At 45.3% G+C, this 16,934-nt stretch overlaps 3 protein-coding genes across 4 annotated transcripts; 1 reads left to right on the top strand and 2 right to left on the bottom strand.

Annotated features, from left to right (window-relative positions):
* Positions 1–245: 245 nt before the first annotated feature.
* On the top strand, positions 246–1,164 carry LOC106991885 (large ribosomal subunit protein eL6-like). Its single transcript, XM_042239749.2, has one exon. The coding sequence runs from the start codon at positions 266–268 to the stop codon at positions 1,127–1,129; it is 864 nt and encodes a 287-aa protein (XP_042095683.1). The 5' UTR covers positions 246–265; the 3' UTR covers positions 1,130–1,164.
* A 3,190-nt stretch (positions 1,165–4,354) lies between these two features.
* Positions 4,355–5,296, bottom strand: LOC101121564 (olfactory receptor 1F1-like). Its single transcript, XM_012104014.4, has one exon. It carries the CDS (start codon positions 5,192–5,194, stop codon positions 4,355–4,357), a length of 840 nt encoding a protein of 279 aa, XP_011959404.4. The 5' UTR covers positions 5,195–5,296.
* A 6,035-nt stretch (positions 5,297–11,331) lies between these two features.
* LOC101121309 (olfactory receptor 1F1) lies at positions 11,332–13,333 on the bottom strand. 2 transcript variants are annotated; one of them, XM_042239748.1, is made up of 2 exons: positions 13,315–13,333; positions 11,332–12,263 (listed from the first exon to the last, which is right to left on the bottom strand). In XM_042239748.1, exon 2 carries the CDS (start codon positions 12,187–12,189, stop codon positions 11,332–11,334), a length of 858 nt encoding a protein of 285 aa, XP_042095682.1. In that variant the 5' UTR covers positions 12,190–12,263; positions 13,315–13,333. The 2 variants fall into 2 exon arrangements, with proteins under 2 accessions (XP_042095682.1, XP_004021192.2); XM_004021143.4 differs by lacking the exon at positions 13,315–13,333 and having other exon boundaries at positions 11,332–12,288.
* Positions 13,334–16,934: the final 3,601 nt, after the last annotated feature.

Below are 16,934 nucleotides of genomic sequence, written 5' to 3'. Positions count from 1 at the left end.
TCCCTGATGTTCAAGCTGGTTTTAGAAAAGGCAGAGGAACCAGAGAGCAAATTGCCAACATCCGCTGGATCATCGAAAAAGCAAGAGAGTTCCAGAAAACATCTATTTCTGCTTTATTGACTATGCCAAAGCCTTTGACTGTGTGGGTCACAATAAACTCTGGAAAATTCTGAAAGAGATGGGAATGCCAGACTACCTGACCTGCCTCTTGAGAAATCTGTATGCAGGTCAAGAAGCAACAGTTAGCTCTTTCCCATCTTGCAAGATGGCGGGTGAAAAGGCTGAGAAGCCAGATACTAAGGAGAAAAAACCTGAAGCCAAGAAGGCTAATGCTGGCAAGAAGGCTAAAAAGGTGGAAAAGGTGAAGAAGGTTAAGAAGGGGAAGCCCCACTGCAGCAGAAATCCTGTCCTGGTCAGAGGAATTGGCAGATATTCCCGATCAGCCATGTACTCCAGAAAGGCCTTGTACAAGAGAAAATATTCAGCACCTAACTCCAAGGTCGAAAAGAAAAAGAAGGTTCGTGCTCCTGCTACTGTCACAAAACCAGTTGGTGGCCACAAGAATGGTGGTACGCGAGTGGTCAAACTTCGCAAAATGCCTAGGTATTACCCTACGGAAGATGTGCCTCGGAAACTGTTGAGTCATGGCAAAAAACCCTTCAGTAAGCATGTGAGGAAGCTGCGTGCCAGCATCACTCCTGGGACCATTCTGATCATCCTCACTGGGCGCCACAGAGGCAAGAGGGTCGTTTTCCTGAAGCAGCTGGGCAGTGGCTTGCTACTTGTGACTGGGCCTCTATCCCTCAATCGAGTTCCTCTGCGTAGAACACACCAGAAATTTGTCATTGCCACCTCCACCAAAATTGATATCAGTGGTGTGAAAATTCCGGAATATCTCACTGACACTTACTTCAAGAAGAAGAAGCTGCGTAAACCCAGACACCAGGAGGGTGAGATCTTCGGCACAGAGAGAGAGAAATATGAGATCACAGAGCAGCGCAAGGTTGACCAGAAAGCTGTGGACTCGCAAATTCTGCGAAGAATCAAAGCTGTCCCTCAGCTCCAGGGCTACCTCCGCTCTGTGTTTGCTCTCACAAATGGAATTTATCCTCACAAAGTAGTATTCTGAACTTCTTGCAAAGAACCTAATTAAATAACTTGTCATTTCAAAAAAAAAAAAAGAAGCAACAGTTAGAACTGAACATGGAACAACAGACTGGTTCCAAATAGGAAAAGGAGTACATCAAGACTGTATATTATCACCCTGCTTATTTAACTTCTATGCAGAGTAATCATGAGAAACTCTGGACTGGAAGAAACACAAGCTGGAATCAGGATTGCTGGGAGAAATATCAATAACCTCAGATATGCAGATGACACCACCCTTATGGCAGAAAGTGAAGAGGAGCTAAAAAACCTCTTGATGAAAGTGAGAGGAGAGAGAAAAGGTTGGCTTAAAGCTCAACATTCAGAAAACGAAGATCATGGAATCTGGTCCCATCACTTCATGGGAAATAGATGGGGAAACAGTGGAAACAGTGTCAGACTTTATTTTTGGGGGCTCCAAAATCACTGCAGATAGTGACTGCAGCCATGAAATTAAAAGACGCTTACTCCTTGGAAGAAAAGTTATGACCAACCTAGATAGTATATTCAAAAGCAGAGACATTACTTTGCCGACTAAGGTCCGTCTAGTCAAGGCTATGGTTTTTCCAACTGAACTGAACACACAGTGGCTGTAATTTTTGCACTTTGGAGTGCAACAGCAAAACTTGCACAAATTTCATCAGTTCATTTCAGTCGCTCAGTTGTGTCCGACTCTTTGCGACCCCGTGAATCCCAGCACGCCAGGCCTCCCTGTCCATCACCAACTCCCGGAGTTCACTCAGACTCGCGTCCATCGAGTCGGTGATGCCGTCCAGCCATCTCATCCTCTGTCGTCCCCTTCTCCTCCTGCCCCCAATCCCTCCCAGCATCCGAGTCTTTTCCAATGAGTCAACTCTTCGCATGAGGTGGCCAAAGTACTGGAGTTTCAGCTTTAGCATCAGTCCTTCCAAATTTCTTACTTCTTCACAATATCAAAAAAGTTTGTTATGGTAGATCTTAACAATCTCAGCATATTTTTTTCATCCTTTCCTTATCAGGTTGAAAACTTCCATCTTTTTACTTAAAAGAAGCACTTTATGGCTTCTCTTTGGCAAATCTGAATTTCCAGAATCACTACTCTTGTTCTTTCAGGCTGTTAATAAGTGAAATAAGGGGTGACTTGAACACAAGCACTGCAATACCACGACAGTTGACCTGAAAACCCAGAGAACTGCTAAGTGATTAATGGTCAGGATGTGCTGGATGAACAGATAATTCATGTCCTGGGCTGGACAGAACAGAGGTGGCATTAAATTCCATCAGGCTACTTGTAATCGTGTGAAACTGAGAACTTATGAAGTGTTTATTTCTGGAATTTTTCATTTAATAGTTTTCGAACCACAGTTAACCATGAGTAACTGAAACTGCAGAAAGTGAAACTGAATAACGGGGCGGGGGTGGAGGTGGGGACTAGCGTACTGACAGCAAGGGAAGAAGCTTGAGCACAGTTTCTGCAGAGGTCATCGGGCCTTTTGAAGGGAGACGAGGGAGTCGAGAGAGGGGATGCTGGGGGCTCGAGGAGAGAAGTGAAAAATTACAGAAAGCAGGACAAGAGGGTTAATCTTTGTGAAAATGTTTTGGAAAAAATTAACCATTAAAAACTACATTAAAACATGTATATAGGCTTCCATAACACTTGAAAGGTGGTGGAGATCTGAGCCAAACCCATCAACTCCTTCAGGAAACTTTCTCGTCTACCTCTCCAGTGACTTCCCTATACTGATTCAGTCATATAATCATTTTTTCAGGCAAATAATAATTCTAGAGCAACCATTACATGCCAATTGAAAAAAATTTTTTAAACTTGGTCCTTGCACTCGTGGAAATACAGTCTAACTGAAGTAGGGAATACGAAAAGGAAAAAACAAAATAATTACTTCGAGGAAATTGATTTAAGCTACTTACTCATTCTTCATGAAACATGATACACTTTACATGAACCAGACCCACTGCCCAATGCTGAGTGTACAAATGAAATGCCATCCATCTTAACTAAGCACTCGTTACACACAATGGCTGCAATTTTTGCACTTTGGAGTGCAACAGCAAAACTTGCATAAATTTCTTACTTCCTCACAATTTCAAAAAAGATGACCCAATCCTTATTGCCAGAATGGAAGACCCAAGAAGAATGCAAATAACTGCAGAAGACGGTTATACAGGAAAAGGCAAGCAATTCTGTGGGGATACCATATTAGATTCCAAGGGCTGCCATAACAAAGTGCCACAAACTAGATGGCTTTAAACAGAAATTTATCTCACAGCTCTGGTGGCTAGAAGTCCAAAATCCAAGTGTTGGCAAGGTTGATTCCTTCTGGACATTCTGAGGGAGAATTCATTCTACTGTCTGTGGCTGCAGCAACCCAGGGGATTCTTAGGTTGCTTATTGCCAGCAATCCAGATGGTGCCTGTATATGCATCACTCCAGTCACTCAGCTGATTGCCAACTGAGAAAGTACATTGGGGTTCCCTGGTGGTCTAATGGTTAAGAATACACCTTCAAGCAAGGGACAATGGTTCGATTGCTGGTCCAGAAAGATCCCACATGCTGCGGAGCAACAAAGCTCATGTGCCATAACTACTGAGCCAGGACACCTAGAGCCTCTGCTCTGCAGGAAGAGAAGCCACTGCAATGAGAAGTCCACGTGCCACAACAAAGAGCAGCCCCTGCTCCCCACAACTAGAGCAAGCCCAGCTGCAGCAAGGAAGACCCACCACAGCCAAAAACCAAACAAAACTTTTTTAAAAAGTGCATTAGAACCCCTAGGGAAAGTTTAGGGGGGAAATTACTAATGCCCAAGTCCCAGCACAAAGATACTAATTTAATTGGTCAAGGTTTAGTCCAGCATTAGTATATATACTTTCAAAGCTCCATGGCTGATAATATCATACATCCGAGACTGAAAACCAATAGTGGTTTCTGAGGACATTTCCAGAAGGGAAATGCAAAAATATTTGTTCTGTGTAACTTTTTAAAGTGATCACTTAGAAATGAAAACTTGACCTTTTTGCAAAGTAATTTAAAATACAGTAACTAGAAATAAATGCAATTACCTGTTCAAAGGGTTGTACTTAAGTCCCAGGTCATTGATAAGTATCTGCTGAGAGTATTTCTTTATTCTGAGTTCTTTGTAGACACTGACAGCTACATTTCAGTGAATTGGCAAAGATTTACACAACTTCCAATGAAAGATCTATGGTACCTTCATCAAGAGGAGCATGTTTTTCTGCCAATCACTTTTTGCAAGGCCCCTTTCAAGTCCCTGTTCCTCAGGCTGTAGATGAAAGGATTCAGCATGGGGGTCACCACCGTGTACATCACAGTAGCTACAGGGTCCTTCTCCGACGAGTGGAAGGACAAAGGGTTGAAATACACAGCAATGATGGTGCCATAGAAGAGGGAAACCACAGCCAGGTGGGAGCCACAGGTGGAGAAGGCTTTCCATCTCCCCTTTGTGGATGGGATCCTCAGGACAGCACAGGTGATAAGGACATATGAAGTCAGGATGCAAACGAACGGGGTGATCATGATCAGGGCACCCTCAGTCAGAATCATCACCTCATTGAGGTGTGTGTCAGAACAGGAGAGCTTGAGGAGGGGGGTCACATCACAGAAGAAGTGGGGGATGGCATTGTCCGCACAGAAGGAGAGTCGAGCCATCAGCAGGGTGTGCAACAGAGCATTCAAGCTGGCAGTGACCCACGACCCAGTGACCAGCAGGGCACAGAGCTGGGGGGTCATCTTTGCTGAATAGTGTAAGGGGTGGCATACAGCCACAAAGCGGTCATAGGCCATCACAGCCAGGAGGAAATTGTCCATGTCAGCAAACTCAAAGAGAAAATACATCTGCGTGAGACACCCAGAGAAAGAGATGGTCTGGCTCCCGAGTACGTGGTTGGCCAGCACCTTGGGGACAGTGGTGGAGGAGAAGCAGGTGTCCACGAAGGACAGGTTGCAGAGGAAGAAGTACATGGGGATGTGCAGGCGGGAGTCCACGCTGATGGCTAGGAGGATGAGCAGGTTTCCCAGGACCGTGGCCAGGTACATGGTGAGGAAGAGCAGGAAGAGGAGCTGCTGCTGCTGGGGCTGCCTGGAGAGCCCCAGGAGGAGGAACTCAGAGACTCTCGACTGGTTTGCCCCTCTCCCAAGCTGAATCTGGGTGAATAGACAACAGCGAAATCAGAAACCCAGACAAGGAAGGTCAACAGCTGCAAAATCAGGCTCCAGGCAGGATCACATTTGCAAATCAGTTTATAGATTTGCTACTCCCGTTGTGCCCACCCTACCTACGCTACTGATCTCCAACACTCAGTTCTGATGTTTTCCCTATTGGACTCACTGATTCTTATGTTATTAGAATCCCGCAGACAGAGGAGCCTGACCGGCTAGTCTATGGGGTCGCAAAGAGTCGGACACGACTGAGCGCCTAAAACTTTAGCGTCGCCCTCGTGTGGCCTCTTTGGGGAATGACAGTCTTTGCTGACTGGTCTGGAGGAGACGTGAATAGAACAACCATCTGCTTGTTTAGTCGCTAACTGGTGTCCAGCTCTTTGCGACCCCATGGACTATCGCTCGCCAGGTTCCTCAATCCATGGAATTCTCTAGTCAGGAATACTTAAGTGGGTTGCCATTTCCTCCTCCAGGGGATCTTCCCTGAACCAGGGATCCAACCTGCATTGGCAAGCATTGCCAGGCAGATTCTTTACCACTGGGGCACCAGAGAAGTCGATGAACAATCAGCTGATGGTGTTATCTTGAAAATACCATTGCTTCCTCCCTTGTACTTTATTGAGGATTTATTGAGGCATAACTGGCGAAATTTTTATTTTAAAAATCTGAAAAACGGGCAAGCTTCTACACAGCATGACTCTTTGACTATATAGTCTCTGCTTAAATATTCCAGTTCTTCCCCTACCCACCTAACTCATACATAGGTCTTAAAGAAACAAGAGGAACGGTTGATCATTACTGGGTTCATCTTGAGTGACACCTGATGAACTCATGACCTCCGGCTATTAACTTCCTGTATCTGGAAGACATAGCAGAGGAGGTTCCTTTGAAGATTTCCTGTCTTAATAGATATCAGTGTCTCCACTGCTGTATTCTTACCTGGGGGAGGTTGGTGCTTATTGCCATCAAGCATTCTTCATGTCTGGATAAGTGGTCATTAGTGCTTTTATCCATTTTGAGGACCAGAATGTCTTGGAAACACAGACAGGTACTATGAGTGAGGAGCAGGGGTTCATGGCCCTAGCCCCCTGTGCAGGAAAAATATTTGGGGCAATCACAGAGCAGGTATTTGCAAGAACTTCACAGCCATTGGGACCAAACTCCCTAAGAGCCTCATTAGAGAGAAGAACAAGGATTTAATAACTGAATCTCTCCATCTACGGGCACAGGCCCAGATCAGCCAGGTCCCAGGTTTGAAGTCCCAGGGAATTTTGTCTGGGATTTATCGCCATAGTGCTGGCTTCATTTCTAATATCTTCAAGTTTTGACCCAAGAGTGACATCTAAACCTTAGACAATATTTTTTGGCATCATCGTTTGGTACAAAGAGGCCAAAAAGTAGGCAAGACAATTATTTATGTAGTGGCATTGTGTCTTTTAAAAAAATGTACATACCTTACTTTATTTAAAAAATAATTTATATATTTATTAACTTTGGGCTCTGCTTGGTCTCTGTTGCTATGTGGGCCTTTTTCCGGTCGCAGCAAGTGAGCACCACTCTCTAGTTGTGGTGCGCAGCTTCTCATTGCGGCGGCTTCTCTCCTTGCAGAGCATGGGCTCTAGAGTGGAGGCTCAGTAGTCGCGGTGCGCAGGCTTAGCGGCTCCACAGCATGTGGGATCTTCCCAGACCAGGGATCAACCTGCGTCTCCTTCATTGGCAGGCAGATTCTGTACCACTGAACCACCAGGGAAGCCCCATACCTTACTTTAAAAATACTTTTTTTTGCCAAAAAAGTGCCAACCACTATCTGAGTCTTCAGAGAGCCAGAATCTTTTGCAGTAGTAACATCAAAGATTACTGATTATATGTCACTATAAAACTATCATAATAATGAAAAAGTTTCACATATCGCAAGAATTACCAAAATAGGACAGAGACACAAAGTGAGCAAATGTTTCTGGGGAGATGGCACCAAGGGACTTGTTTGACACAGAGTTGCCACCAACTTTCAATTTGCTAAAAAAAAAAAAAAAAGTGCAGTGACTACACAGCACAACAGAATGAGGCATGCCTGTGTTACTGCCAGCAGAGCAGGAGCCAGAGTACCTGCCTTTACACCAGCTCCTAAGCCCTGATTCTCACAGAATGATGTGAATAAGGACAAGCAGCCCCTGCATACGCAATGGATGTGTTGCAGGAGAGGATTCCTCAAGCTTAAGAAATCAGATCTTGTCATTGGGAATAAGCCTGGCTGAACTTTGCCCCAGAAGAATACATTTATTACACTGGATGGTGAAAAATCTGCCCTTTGCTCCGGAAAGACACACCGTTTCCATCTTCCAGTGCTGTTCATTAAAGAAACATTCTTGAAGAAATGATCTAGAACAGAAGAAGCGAATGTCTCTGGTCACAAAATGTGCAGAAAAGCAATAAACACACGGAGAGCTGCGTCTTACAAAGCATGTATTAATTTTATACTCGTGGGTTTTTTAAAAATAAATGTGTTTATTTTTGACTGAACTGGGTCTTCGTTGCTGCACGGGGACTTTCTCTAGCTGTGGAGAGCGGGAGCTACTCCCTAGTTGCGAGGGCTTCTCATTGCCATGGCTTCTCTTGTTTCAGAGTCTGGGCTCCAGATTGCAGGCATCAGTGGTTGTGGCAACAGGCTTAGTTGCCCCGCGGAAGATGTGGAATCTTCCTGGACCAGGGATGGAACCCATGTCCCCTGCATTGGCAGGCGGATTTTTAACCGCTGGGCTACCAGGGAAGTCTGTTTCCTTTATTTTTAACAGTGAATGGGAGATGGAAACAGTCATCACTGACTATTCTTTCTATGTATAGAATTATATTCTAATTTTCTCTAGTGTGCTAGAAGCTTAAAAAAAAAAAAAGATACTGACACAGGGAAAGAACCCTTCATCAAGTCAACTGTTTTAGAAAGTCTGAGAGAATGAATCAACACAAGCTGAAAGGAAGTAGAGATGTGATTTTAATATTAACTAAAGCCTGCTTTAAGATGAAAAAAAGCATTAAAGAGGATAAAGATCTTTCAGTTACTAACAGATACAATCTATGATGAATGTATAACATTCACGAAGCTCCATGCCCTCCATAACCCAGCATCAAATCAAAAGGTAAAATCTGTTAATATACAGAGAAAATAGTTGAAATGTTTATTACTTTACAGATCAATCAACATCCAAATATTACAGAGAAAATAGTTAAAATGTTCATCACTTTTCAAATCAATCAATATCCAAATATTATCATCTTCATATACGCTTATGTGAATCCTGTTTCACAGATATAGCTATGGTGTAGAAGAAACCTGATTGAAGTCCATTCCACATCAAAAAAGACCCCAAGGATCCATCAGGAATCTCAAAGGTAGAGGGTAGATCTGAGCTGGGTGTTCACGGGCAGGGCTGCTTTGACACAGTGGAGCTGGGAGCCCCCATGCATGGGGCCGCCATGGAGCAGAGTCAGAATTTTATGGAGGATAAAATAAACTTGACCGCCAATAGCTGTGACCCGAGGCCAGAGGTGGACCCCCAAAGGGATGTGAGCCACGAGCATCAGTGCCGTAGCAAAACAGGCCTCCAGGAGATGAAACAAGATCAAGGTTCAGTAGCTACACTGGGTTCTAGCAGCTCACACAATCATGGCCTTGGGCGGAGAGAGAACTTTCAATTCTCTCTCTCCACCTGGCAGCAGAAAGCAAGACTGACTGACTCCTTTGAGTGAATTTCTGAGATGCTCTGACACCAAGAGAAAGGTATTGGACTTCCTGACAGTTTTATCAGGTGGGGTGGGACAGAAATAATGAAGAAATAAAGGAACAATGACCTTAATTTTCACTCCAAGCTGAGGCAATAGGTATGTAGGCTAACTGTGACACTACCACAAAGCTTTCTACGCCAGGAAGTGTACAGCTGTGTTATTTATAGCACAGAGACACTTTAAGTTGTCCAGAGTCAAGGAACGAATAAATTGCATCCACGAGTGGATAAAATATTATATGGCCATTAAAATCAAATTTCTAAGACTTTTACTGAGATGGGAAGAAGGAGGTGGAAAATGAGAACACAAATGGGAAAAGTGCAGCCAACTTTTCTAAAGCTATATTTATGTGGAATACTGAAGTTATCCTGGAGCAGCAAATTTACAAGTTATTTCGATCTTCTTCTAAGTGATTTTTTTTTTAATGTTACATAGTATGTAGGCATTACCTGTCAAGTAACAAAAGTGATTTTTAAATGGGGCAAATTTTAAACTCCATCTCAAGAAAGAATGTTCAAATTAAAAGTTAAGGCAAGGATTTCTCTGGTGATCTAGGGGTAAAGAACTTGCCTTCCAATGTGGAAGATGCGGGTTCCATTCCTGGTTGGGGAACTAAGATGGTATATGCCTCTGGGTAACACAGCCCCTTCACTGCAACGAAGACCCAGCACAGCCAAAATAGATAAAAGTTTTGTTAGGACCAGACTGAAGCCAGGACAGGCTCTAAGGGGCAGGCTAGGCCTGAGGTTTAGTCTCTAAAAAAGCTGAGGCACTGGGAACTCCCGCAGGCAGCGTAGCTCGACCAATCAGAAAAAATCCCCATAGACCCCCCCCCCCCCCCCAACCGGAGCCAGACCTGAGCCAATCCAGATAGGGATGCAAGGTTAAAAGGCGCGCACGCACGTGCACGCGCGCGCGTACGGCTTAACCAATCAGCTGTGCTGTTACAGGAACAAAAAACCATCTGTATAAAAGTAGATGTGATTCAGAGCTGGGGCTCTTGTCAGATTCCACTGTGCTGGATGAGACCTGGGCCCTAACTTGAGCTAGCAATAAACCCCTTTATGCTTTTGCATTGCTGTGGACGTCTTATTCTCTCAGTTTTGGAGACTTGGACTCTGGGCATAACAGTTTAGGCGGCATTCATTCATCCTTTTTTTTTTTTTTTTCCTTTCAGCTGGATCTGAGTATTGCCTTTGGTCTAAGAGCAGTGCCAGACACTAGGGAATAAAGTGAATAGCATGTGAATTTGGGTATGGACTGTCTCATAATATGTGGGACATCCTTGGAGAGGGGAAGAATAAACCAAAGAAAAAAACAGAGCTCGAGAATCAGAAAGGCTCGTGGAGGACGAGGTGGCATTTGACTTGCTTTGAAGGTGCGGCAGAGGGTTGCTAGCCAGGTAGGAAAGCAGGCGGCGTGGGTCCCAGCAGAAGGAAGAGCAAATGATGATTTGGATTCCTGGTATCAAAAATTGCCCGGATGACCCCGCCCCCTAAGATCAGGCAGCCAATCAGGATGCTCGCAGGGGGTTTCCGCATTCTGCGCCGCTTCGCGGCTCCAAGCTCTCAACCGAAAGTCTACCTGAGCCTGAGTCTTACCTGAAATATTACTATCGACTTTAGTCTTCATATTCCGCTTGGTTGTTTCTTTATCTGCGTCTCATAACTATTCTTGTGAGCATTTCTGTGACCCAATCTTGATGACTCACCGTGACAGGGAGCACATAAGATGATGGAGACCAGGGATTCGTCATCCTGACTGCACAGTAGAATCTCGAGCTTTCTAAAACCCCAGTGTTGGGGCCCCACTTCCAGAGATTCTGATCTATTTGGTCTGTGCTTGGGACCTGGACATCAGTGGGTGGGCCGTAACTTCCAGGGGACTTTAATATTCAAAAATATGTGGAACGTGGATCTTTCTAAACATACCACTTAAAAAAAATTGGATGTGGTTGTAAAATAATTCAAAAATTAGTCATTTTAAAAAAAGTCTCTTTACTTGGTAGATGCAGCAGGGTTTTAGGTGAATTAGGTCCACAGATAAATAACGATTGTCTTCTACATGCTCCTCAGTTCAGTTCAGTCTCAGTCCTGTCCGACTCTTTGCAACCCCATGAATTGCAGCACGCCAGGCCTCCCTTGTCCATCAATGTTTCCTTTCAGACTGCCCTTGGCAAAACGGCTCAACAGATACTTAGTTAGTAAGAAAATAAATCTGCATGGGGAGGAGGCTCAGTTTTGATTCTCTCCTGAGACAGAAAACATTTTCCGGCCAACCACTTTTCCAAGAGCCCTTTTCAAGTCCCTGTTCCTCAGGCTGTAGATGAAAGGATTCAGCGTGGGGGTCACCACCGTGTACATCACAGTAGCTACAGTGTCCTTCTCAGAAGAATGTGAAGATGAAGGGTTGAAATACACAGCAATGATGGTGCCATAGAAGAGGGAAACCACAGCCAGGTGGGAGCCACAGGTGGAGAAGGCTTTCCATCTCCCCTTTGTGGATGGGATCCTCAGGACAGCACAGGTGATAAGGATATATGAAGCCAGGATGCAAACGAACGGGGTTATCATGATCAGGGCACCCTCAGTCAGAATCATCACCTCATTGAGGTGTGTGTCAGAGCAGGAGAGCTTGAGGAGGGGGGTCACATCACAGAAGAAGTGGGGGATGGCATTGTCTGCACAGAAGGAGAGTCGAGCCATCAGCAGGGTGTGCAACAGGACATTCAAGTTGGCGATGACCCATGACCCAGTGACCAGCAGGGCACAGAGCTGGGGGGTCATCTTTGCTGAATAGTGTAAGGGGTGGCATACAGCCACAAAGCGGTCATAGGCCATCACAGCCAGGAGGAAATTGTCCATGTCCACGAACATGAAAACAAAGTACATCTGCGTGAGACACCCAGAGAAAGAGATGGTCTGGCTCCCGAGTACGTGGTTGGCCAGCACCTTGGGGACAGTGGTGGAGGAGAAGCAGGTGTCCACGAAGGACAGGTTGCAGAGGAAGAAGTACATGGGGATGTGCAGGCGGGAGTCCACGCTGATGGCTAGGAGGATGAGCAGGTTTCCCAGGACCGTGGCCAGGTACATGGTGAGGAAGAGCAGGAAGAGGAGCTGCTGCTGCTGGGGCTGCCTGGAGAGCCCCAGGAGGAGGAACTCAGAGACTCTCGACTGGTTGGCCTCTCCCATGGGGCTGGGAGCCTAGACCCAAAAGCAGACAGCAGCAGGAAAAATTCAAAAGCCTGGAAAATGATGGTGAAAATGGGGCAATTAAGAAAAATGCAAGGAGAAAGGCCGTGGTATTAACACCTTGCTGAGGCATTAGCACTTTTCTCCGGGTATGTTTTGTGCCTCTTGTATTAGCAAAATGAGGGCTGCTTCCTTATGCTTGCGCTGTACCTCTAGAAGGACCCCGAGAAAATGTGACAGTGGTTTTGTCCATAATTTTTGTGTATGTTTAAACTTTCTACCATAATCATGTATTTTTTAATGTAAGTATCAGAAACACTGCAGATACAGGAATATTAATAGAGACTTTATTATTTATGATGAGTACTGGATAACACAAGTGTAAATGGTTGACATAGAGACTGACATACAGTAAGCATATACCCTGAAACAGAGTACTGATGTCATTGACATTAATATCATTAGTGATGTGGCCTTAGAGAATATTTTTTAGTTCCCTTACTCTAATCTGTAGCTGTTACACATTCCTAGCACACCTGCTCTGCGGATGATATAATGATCAATCAAAAACTGCTCCCAAGGTGGTAATGATAGTATCACTGCTACTCCTCCCTGGGCTCGAATTTCTGGAGCAATTTACAGAGCTCTGGGCCAGCCTTTTTGGCTATGTGTGCTGAGCTCCCGAACTCAAATTCCTAAAATTAAAATGGAAACAACCCAGAGGATTGGCAGAAACTCAGTCCATTTGTTTTCCTCACAGTTCAGGGTCTCATAAACAGATAAAATATATTGGCTATGCCCCGAGCAGGAACTGCAGATGAGCTCAGAACTGTTTCTACAAAGCCGCTAAAAGGCAGATGTAATGAGGAGTGCCCCCTTAAGGCTTTACATCATAGGGATGTAAATAAATAAATTTACATAAATAAATAAATGATTGATGAAGTCCAACCCATCTGACTCTTACCTGGGAAGAATGGTAGTCTTCACGGTCCCCAGAATTCCCATGTTTGCTTCTCTTTTCTAGACCTAGTGAGAGATTTTTTTTCTGAAGGAGAGGGCCTCATCTTTTGGTTTTTAGGCTGAGTCTGCATGAACCAAGGGGATGGGGGTGCACAGTCACAGCCGTTTGTGCAAGAGGATGTTTGGGTATCACACGGCCAGCTCTTTACAGGAGACTAGATGGCCACTAGGGCCATATGCCCTGAGGGCCTCATTAGAGATGAGCAGATAGTCACTGTCTCCTCTCCTCTGTGGGCTTTTTTTGGATCCAACACTGATAATAAAGACCTGTCATCAGAATTATATAATTGCTGCTTCAGGACTTGGCAACACTGGAAATGATGTGATCTTGGGGATCGTCAGTAGCCGCAACCCTTCTGCTAGAGAAAACTCCCAATTCTATATTTTATCCCCACCTAGCCTTGCTGGGAAATACACATGAAGGTGGATAAGGGTTACACTTTGGATCACCTAGATCGGTACTGAATTCCAGACCCACATCATCACTTGTATAACTTTGAGAAAGCTACCAATCTTCAGAGAATTACAAATTTTCACTCTATGTAGAAAGGAGAAATAATAATCACCTTGTAGAATTGTGAGATTAAATGAGGTAATTTATGTTAAACACCCATGACCTCTAACTTCATCAATGCACTAGGCTAGGACCATGTCCACTGCTGCTGCTAAGTCGTTTCAGTCGTGTCTGACTGCGACCCCACAGACGGCAGCCCATCAGGCTCCACCATCCCTGGGATTCTCCAGGCAAGAACACTGGAGTGGGTTGCCATTTCCTTCTCCAATGCGCGAAAGTGAAAAGTGAAAGTGAAGTCACTCAGTTGTGTCCAACTCTTTGTGATCCCATGAACTGCAGCACGCCAGGCCTCCCTGTCCATCACCAACTCCTGGAGTTCACTCAAACTCATGTCCATCAAGTCGGTGATGCCATCCAGCCATCTCATCCTCTGTCGGCCCCTTTTCCTCCTGCCCCCAATCCCTCCCAGCATCAGTCTTTTCCAATGAGTAGTCAACTCTTCGCATGAGGTGGCCAAAGTAATGGAGTTTCAGCTTTAGCATCATTCCTTCCAAAGAACACCCAGGACTGCTCTCCTTTAGAATGGACTGGTTGGATCTCCTTGCAGTCCAAGGGACTCTCAAGAGTCTTCTCCAACACCACAGTTCAAAAGCATCAATTCTTCAGCACTCAGCTTTCTTCACAGTCCAACTCTCACATCGATACACCACCACAGGAAAAACCATAGCCTTGACTAGAGGGTCCTTTGTTGACAAAGTAATGTCTCTGCTTTTCAACATGCTATCTAGGTTGGTCATAACTTTTCTTCCAAGGAGTAAGCGTCTTTTAATTTCATGGCTGCAGTCACCATCTGCAGTGATTTTGGAGCCCAAAAAAAATAAAGTCTGACACTGTTTCCACTGTTTCCCCATCTGTTTCCCATGAAGTGATGGGACCGGATGCCATGATCTTCGTTTTCTGAATGTTGAGCTTTAAGCCAACCTTTTCGCTCTCCTCTTTCACTTTCATCAAGATGCTTTTTAGTTCCTCTTCACTTTCTGCCATAAAAGTGGTGTCATCTGCATATATGAGGTTATTGATATTTCTCCCAGCAATGCTGATTCCAGCTTGTGCTTCTTCCAGCCCAGCGTTTCTCATGATGTACTCTGCATATAAGTTAAATAAGCAGGGTGACAGTATACAGCCTTGACGTACTCCTTTTCCTAACTGGAACCAAGGAAGCCCTATAAGTGATTATAAAATATTAAATATGTCAAAATTTGTGAATCAATATTAACGCTATTTTTAAAAGAGAAAATTTAAGGTAATTTGCCATAGATAAGTTTAAGTGTTAGTCCCTCAGGCCTGTCCGACTCTGTGCGACCCCATGGACTGTAGCCCTCCAGACTCCTCTGTCCATGGGATTTTCCAGGCAAGAACACTGGAGTGGGTTGCCATGCCCTCCTTCAGGGGATCTTCCCGACCCAGGGATCAAACCGGATCTCCTGAATAACTGAAGGTGAAAGTGAACAATTAAAGGAATGAACTTAGCATTTACTGTTTATTCTTTTTCCTTCTCTCTCTCCCTCTCCCCTCCCTCTTTCTTTAGGATTGCTTCGGGAAAGGGAGTCATCCAAGGGCTGTGGGTAGGTCCGCTTCTTCTCCACCATCACAGGCTGAGGGCTGCGCAGGATGGCGCGCGCTTTGCGAATGGCGGCCGCGCGCAGCTCCGGCGGTACTTGTTTCGGATCAAGTGCGGGCGGCTGCGGTGGATGGCCCGGGCGGTCGTGGGGCCGGTGGTCCGCACGTAGAAAGGGGCTTGCTTTCGCGGGCCGGAACTCTGCTCCATCACCACCCGACCTCTTTGCAGTCAGCGGCGGCTCCGTGCTCGCAGTCTTGGGGTGAATGAGCCCGTCTTAACTGAAGGCGTTGCGGGCCTTCGGCCTATTGGGTTCGGTGGGGAGTCTGCTTGTTCCTCCTGACCTAGAGGCTGGAGCGGTTCCACACGTCCATCCTTTGCTTATGAGCCTAAGGGCGGTAGCTCCTCTCCTTGAGACGGACGGACACGGCAAAAAGCAAAAAGTTCGTTATATAGACTATGCCAATTAAGAAATACAGAAAACTGATAGAACTAGAAAAGATGCTGATGGCAGGCAGGAAAACATACCACTTAAGACCTGCCTTTATGGAGTCTTCTGCTAGTAGTGAGGATCTGATGTCACCATGAAGGGATTTAGTGCTCTTCTAAATATAAGGAGATGCAAGGATTGAGATCATAACGTGAAAGTGAAAGTCACTCAGTCGTATCCGACTCTTTGCGACCCCATCAACTATACAGGCCAGGATACTGGAGGGGGCATCTTCCCAACCCAGGGGTCGAACCCAGGTCTCCCACACTGCAGGCGGACGCTTTACCCTCCGAGCCACCAATGGCAGCCTACTGTAGTACCCTTGCCTAGAAAATCCCATGGACAGAGGAGCCTGGTATCCATGGGGTCGCAAAGAGTCGGACACGACTGAGCAACTTCACTTTCACTTTCACTTCCACTTCACTTTATGAAGTCACTACCACAACCCTCTTTACCAGTGAAACAACAGTTACCAAGTTACCAGAAAACGTTAGTAATACCTCCAACTCCAGTGCAACACCATAGGATTTGTTGAAGCCTTCTCTTTCCAACTCCACCAGCAAGAATTCTGGCTCCTGCTAGTCTCAATATATCAGTGTATTTGTGAAGTCCTCTTGTTGTTCAGTCGCTAACTCTTTTCGAATTCTTTGCGACCCCATGGACTGCAGCACACCAGGCTTCCCTGTCCTTCACTATCTCCCAGAGTTTGCTCAAACTCGTGTCCATTGAGTCGGTGATGCCACCTAACCATCTCATCCTCTGTCGTCCCCTTTTCCTCCTGCCATCAATCTTTCCCAGCATCAAGGTCTTTTCCAATGAGTCGGCCACTTCAGGTGGCCAAAGTACTGGAGCTTCAGCTTCAGCATCTGTCCTTCCAATGAATATTCAGGGTTGATTTTCTTTAGGATTGACTGGTTTGATCTCCTTGTAGTAAAAGGGACTCTCCAGCACCACAGTTCAAAAATATCAGTTCTTTGGCACTCAGCCTTCTTTATGGTCCAACT

Source organism: Ovis aries, chromosome 24, assembly GCF_016772045.2.
Source record: "Ovis aries strain OAR_USU_Benz2616 breed Rambouillet chromosome 24, ARS-UI_Ramb_v3.0, whole genome shotgun sequence".
NCBI lineage: Eukaryota > Metazoa > Chordata > Mammalia > Artiodactyla > Bovidae > Ovis > Ovis aries.
This window is presented reverse-complemented; position numbering and strand designations above follow the sequence as displayed.

Excerpts from the sequence above, each read along its gene's own strand:
- LOC106991885 (XM_042239749.2), top strand. The coding sequence starts at position 266 with ATGGCGGGTGAAAAGGCTGAGAAGCCAGATACTAAGGAGAAAAAACCT.
- LOC101121564 (XM_012104014.4), bottom strand. The coding sequence starts at position 5,194 with ATGTACCTGGCCACGGTCCTGGGAAACCTGCTCATCCTCCTAGCCATC.
- LOC101121309 (XM_004021143.4), bottom strand. The coding sequence starts at position 12,288 with ATGGGAGAGGCCAACCAGTCGAGAGTCTCTGAGTTCCTCCTCCTGGGG.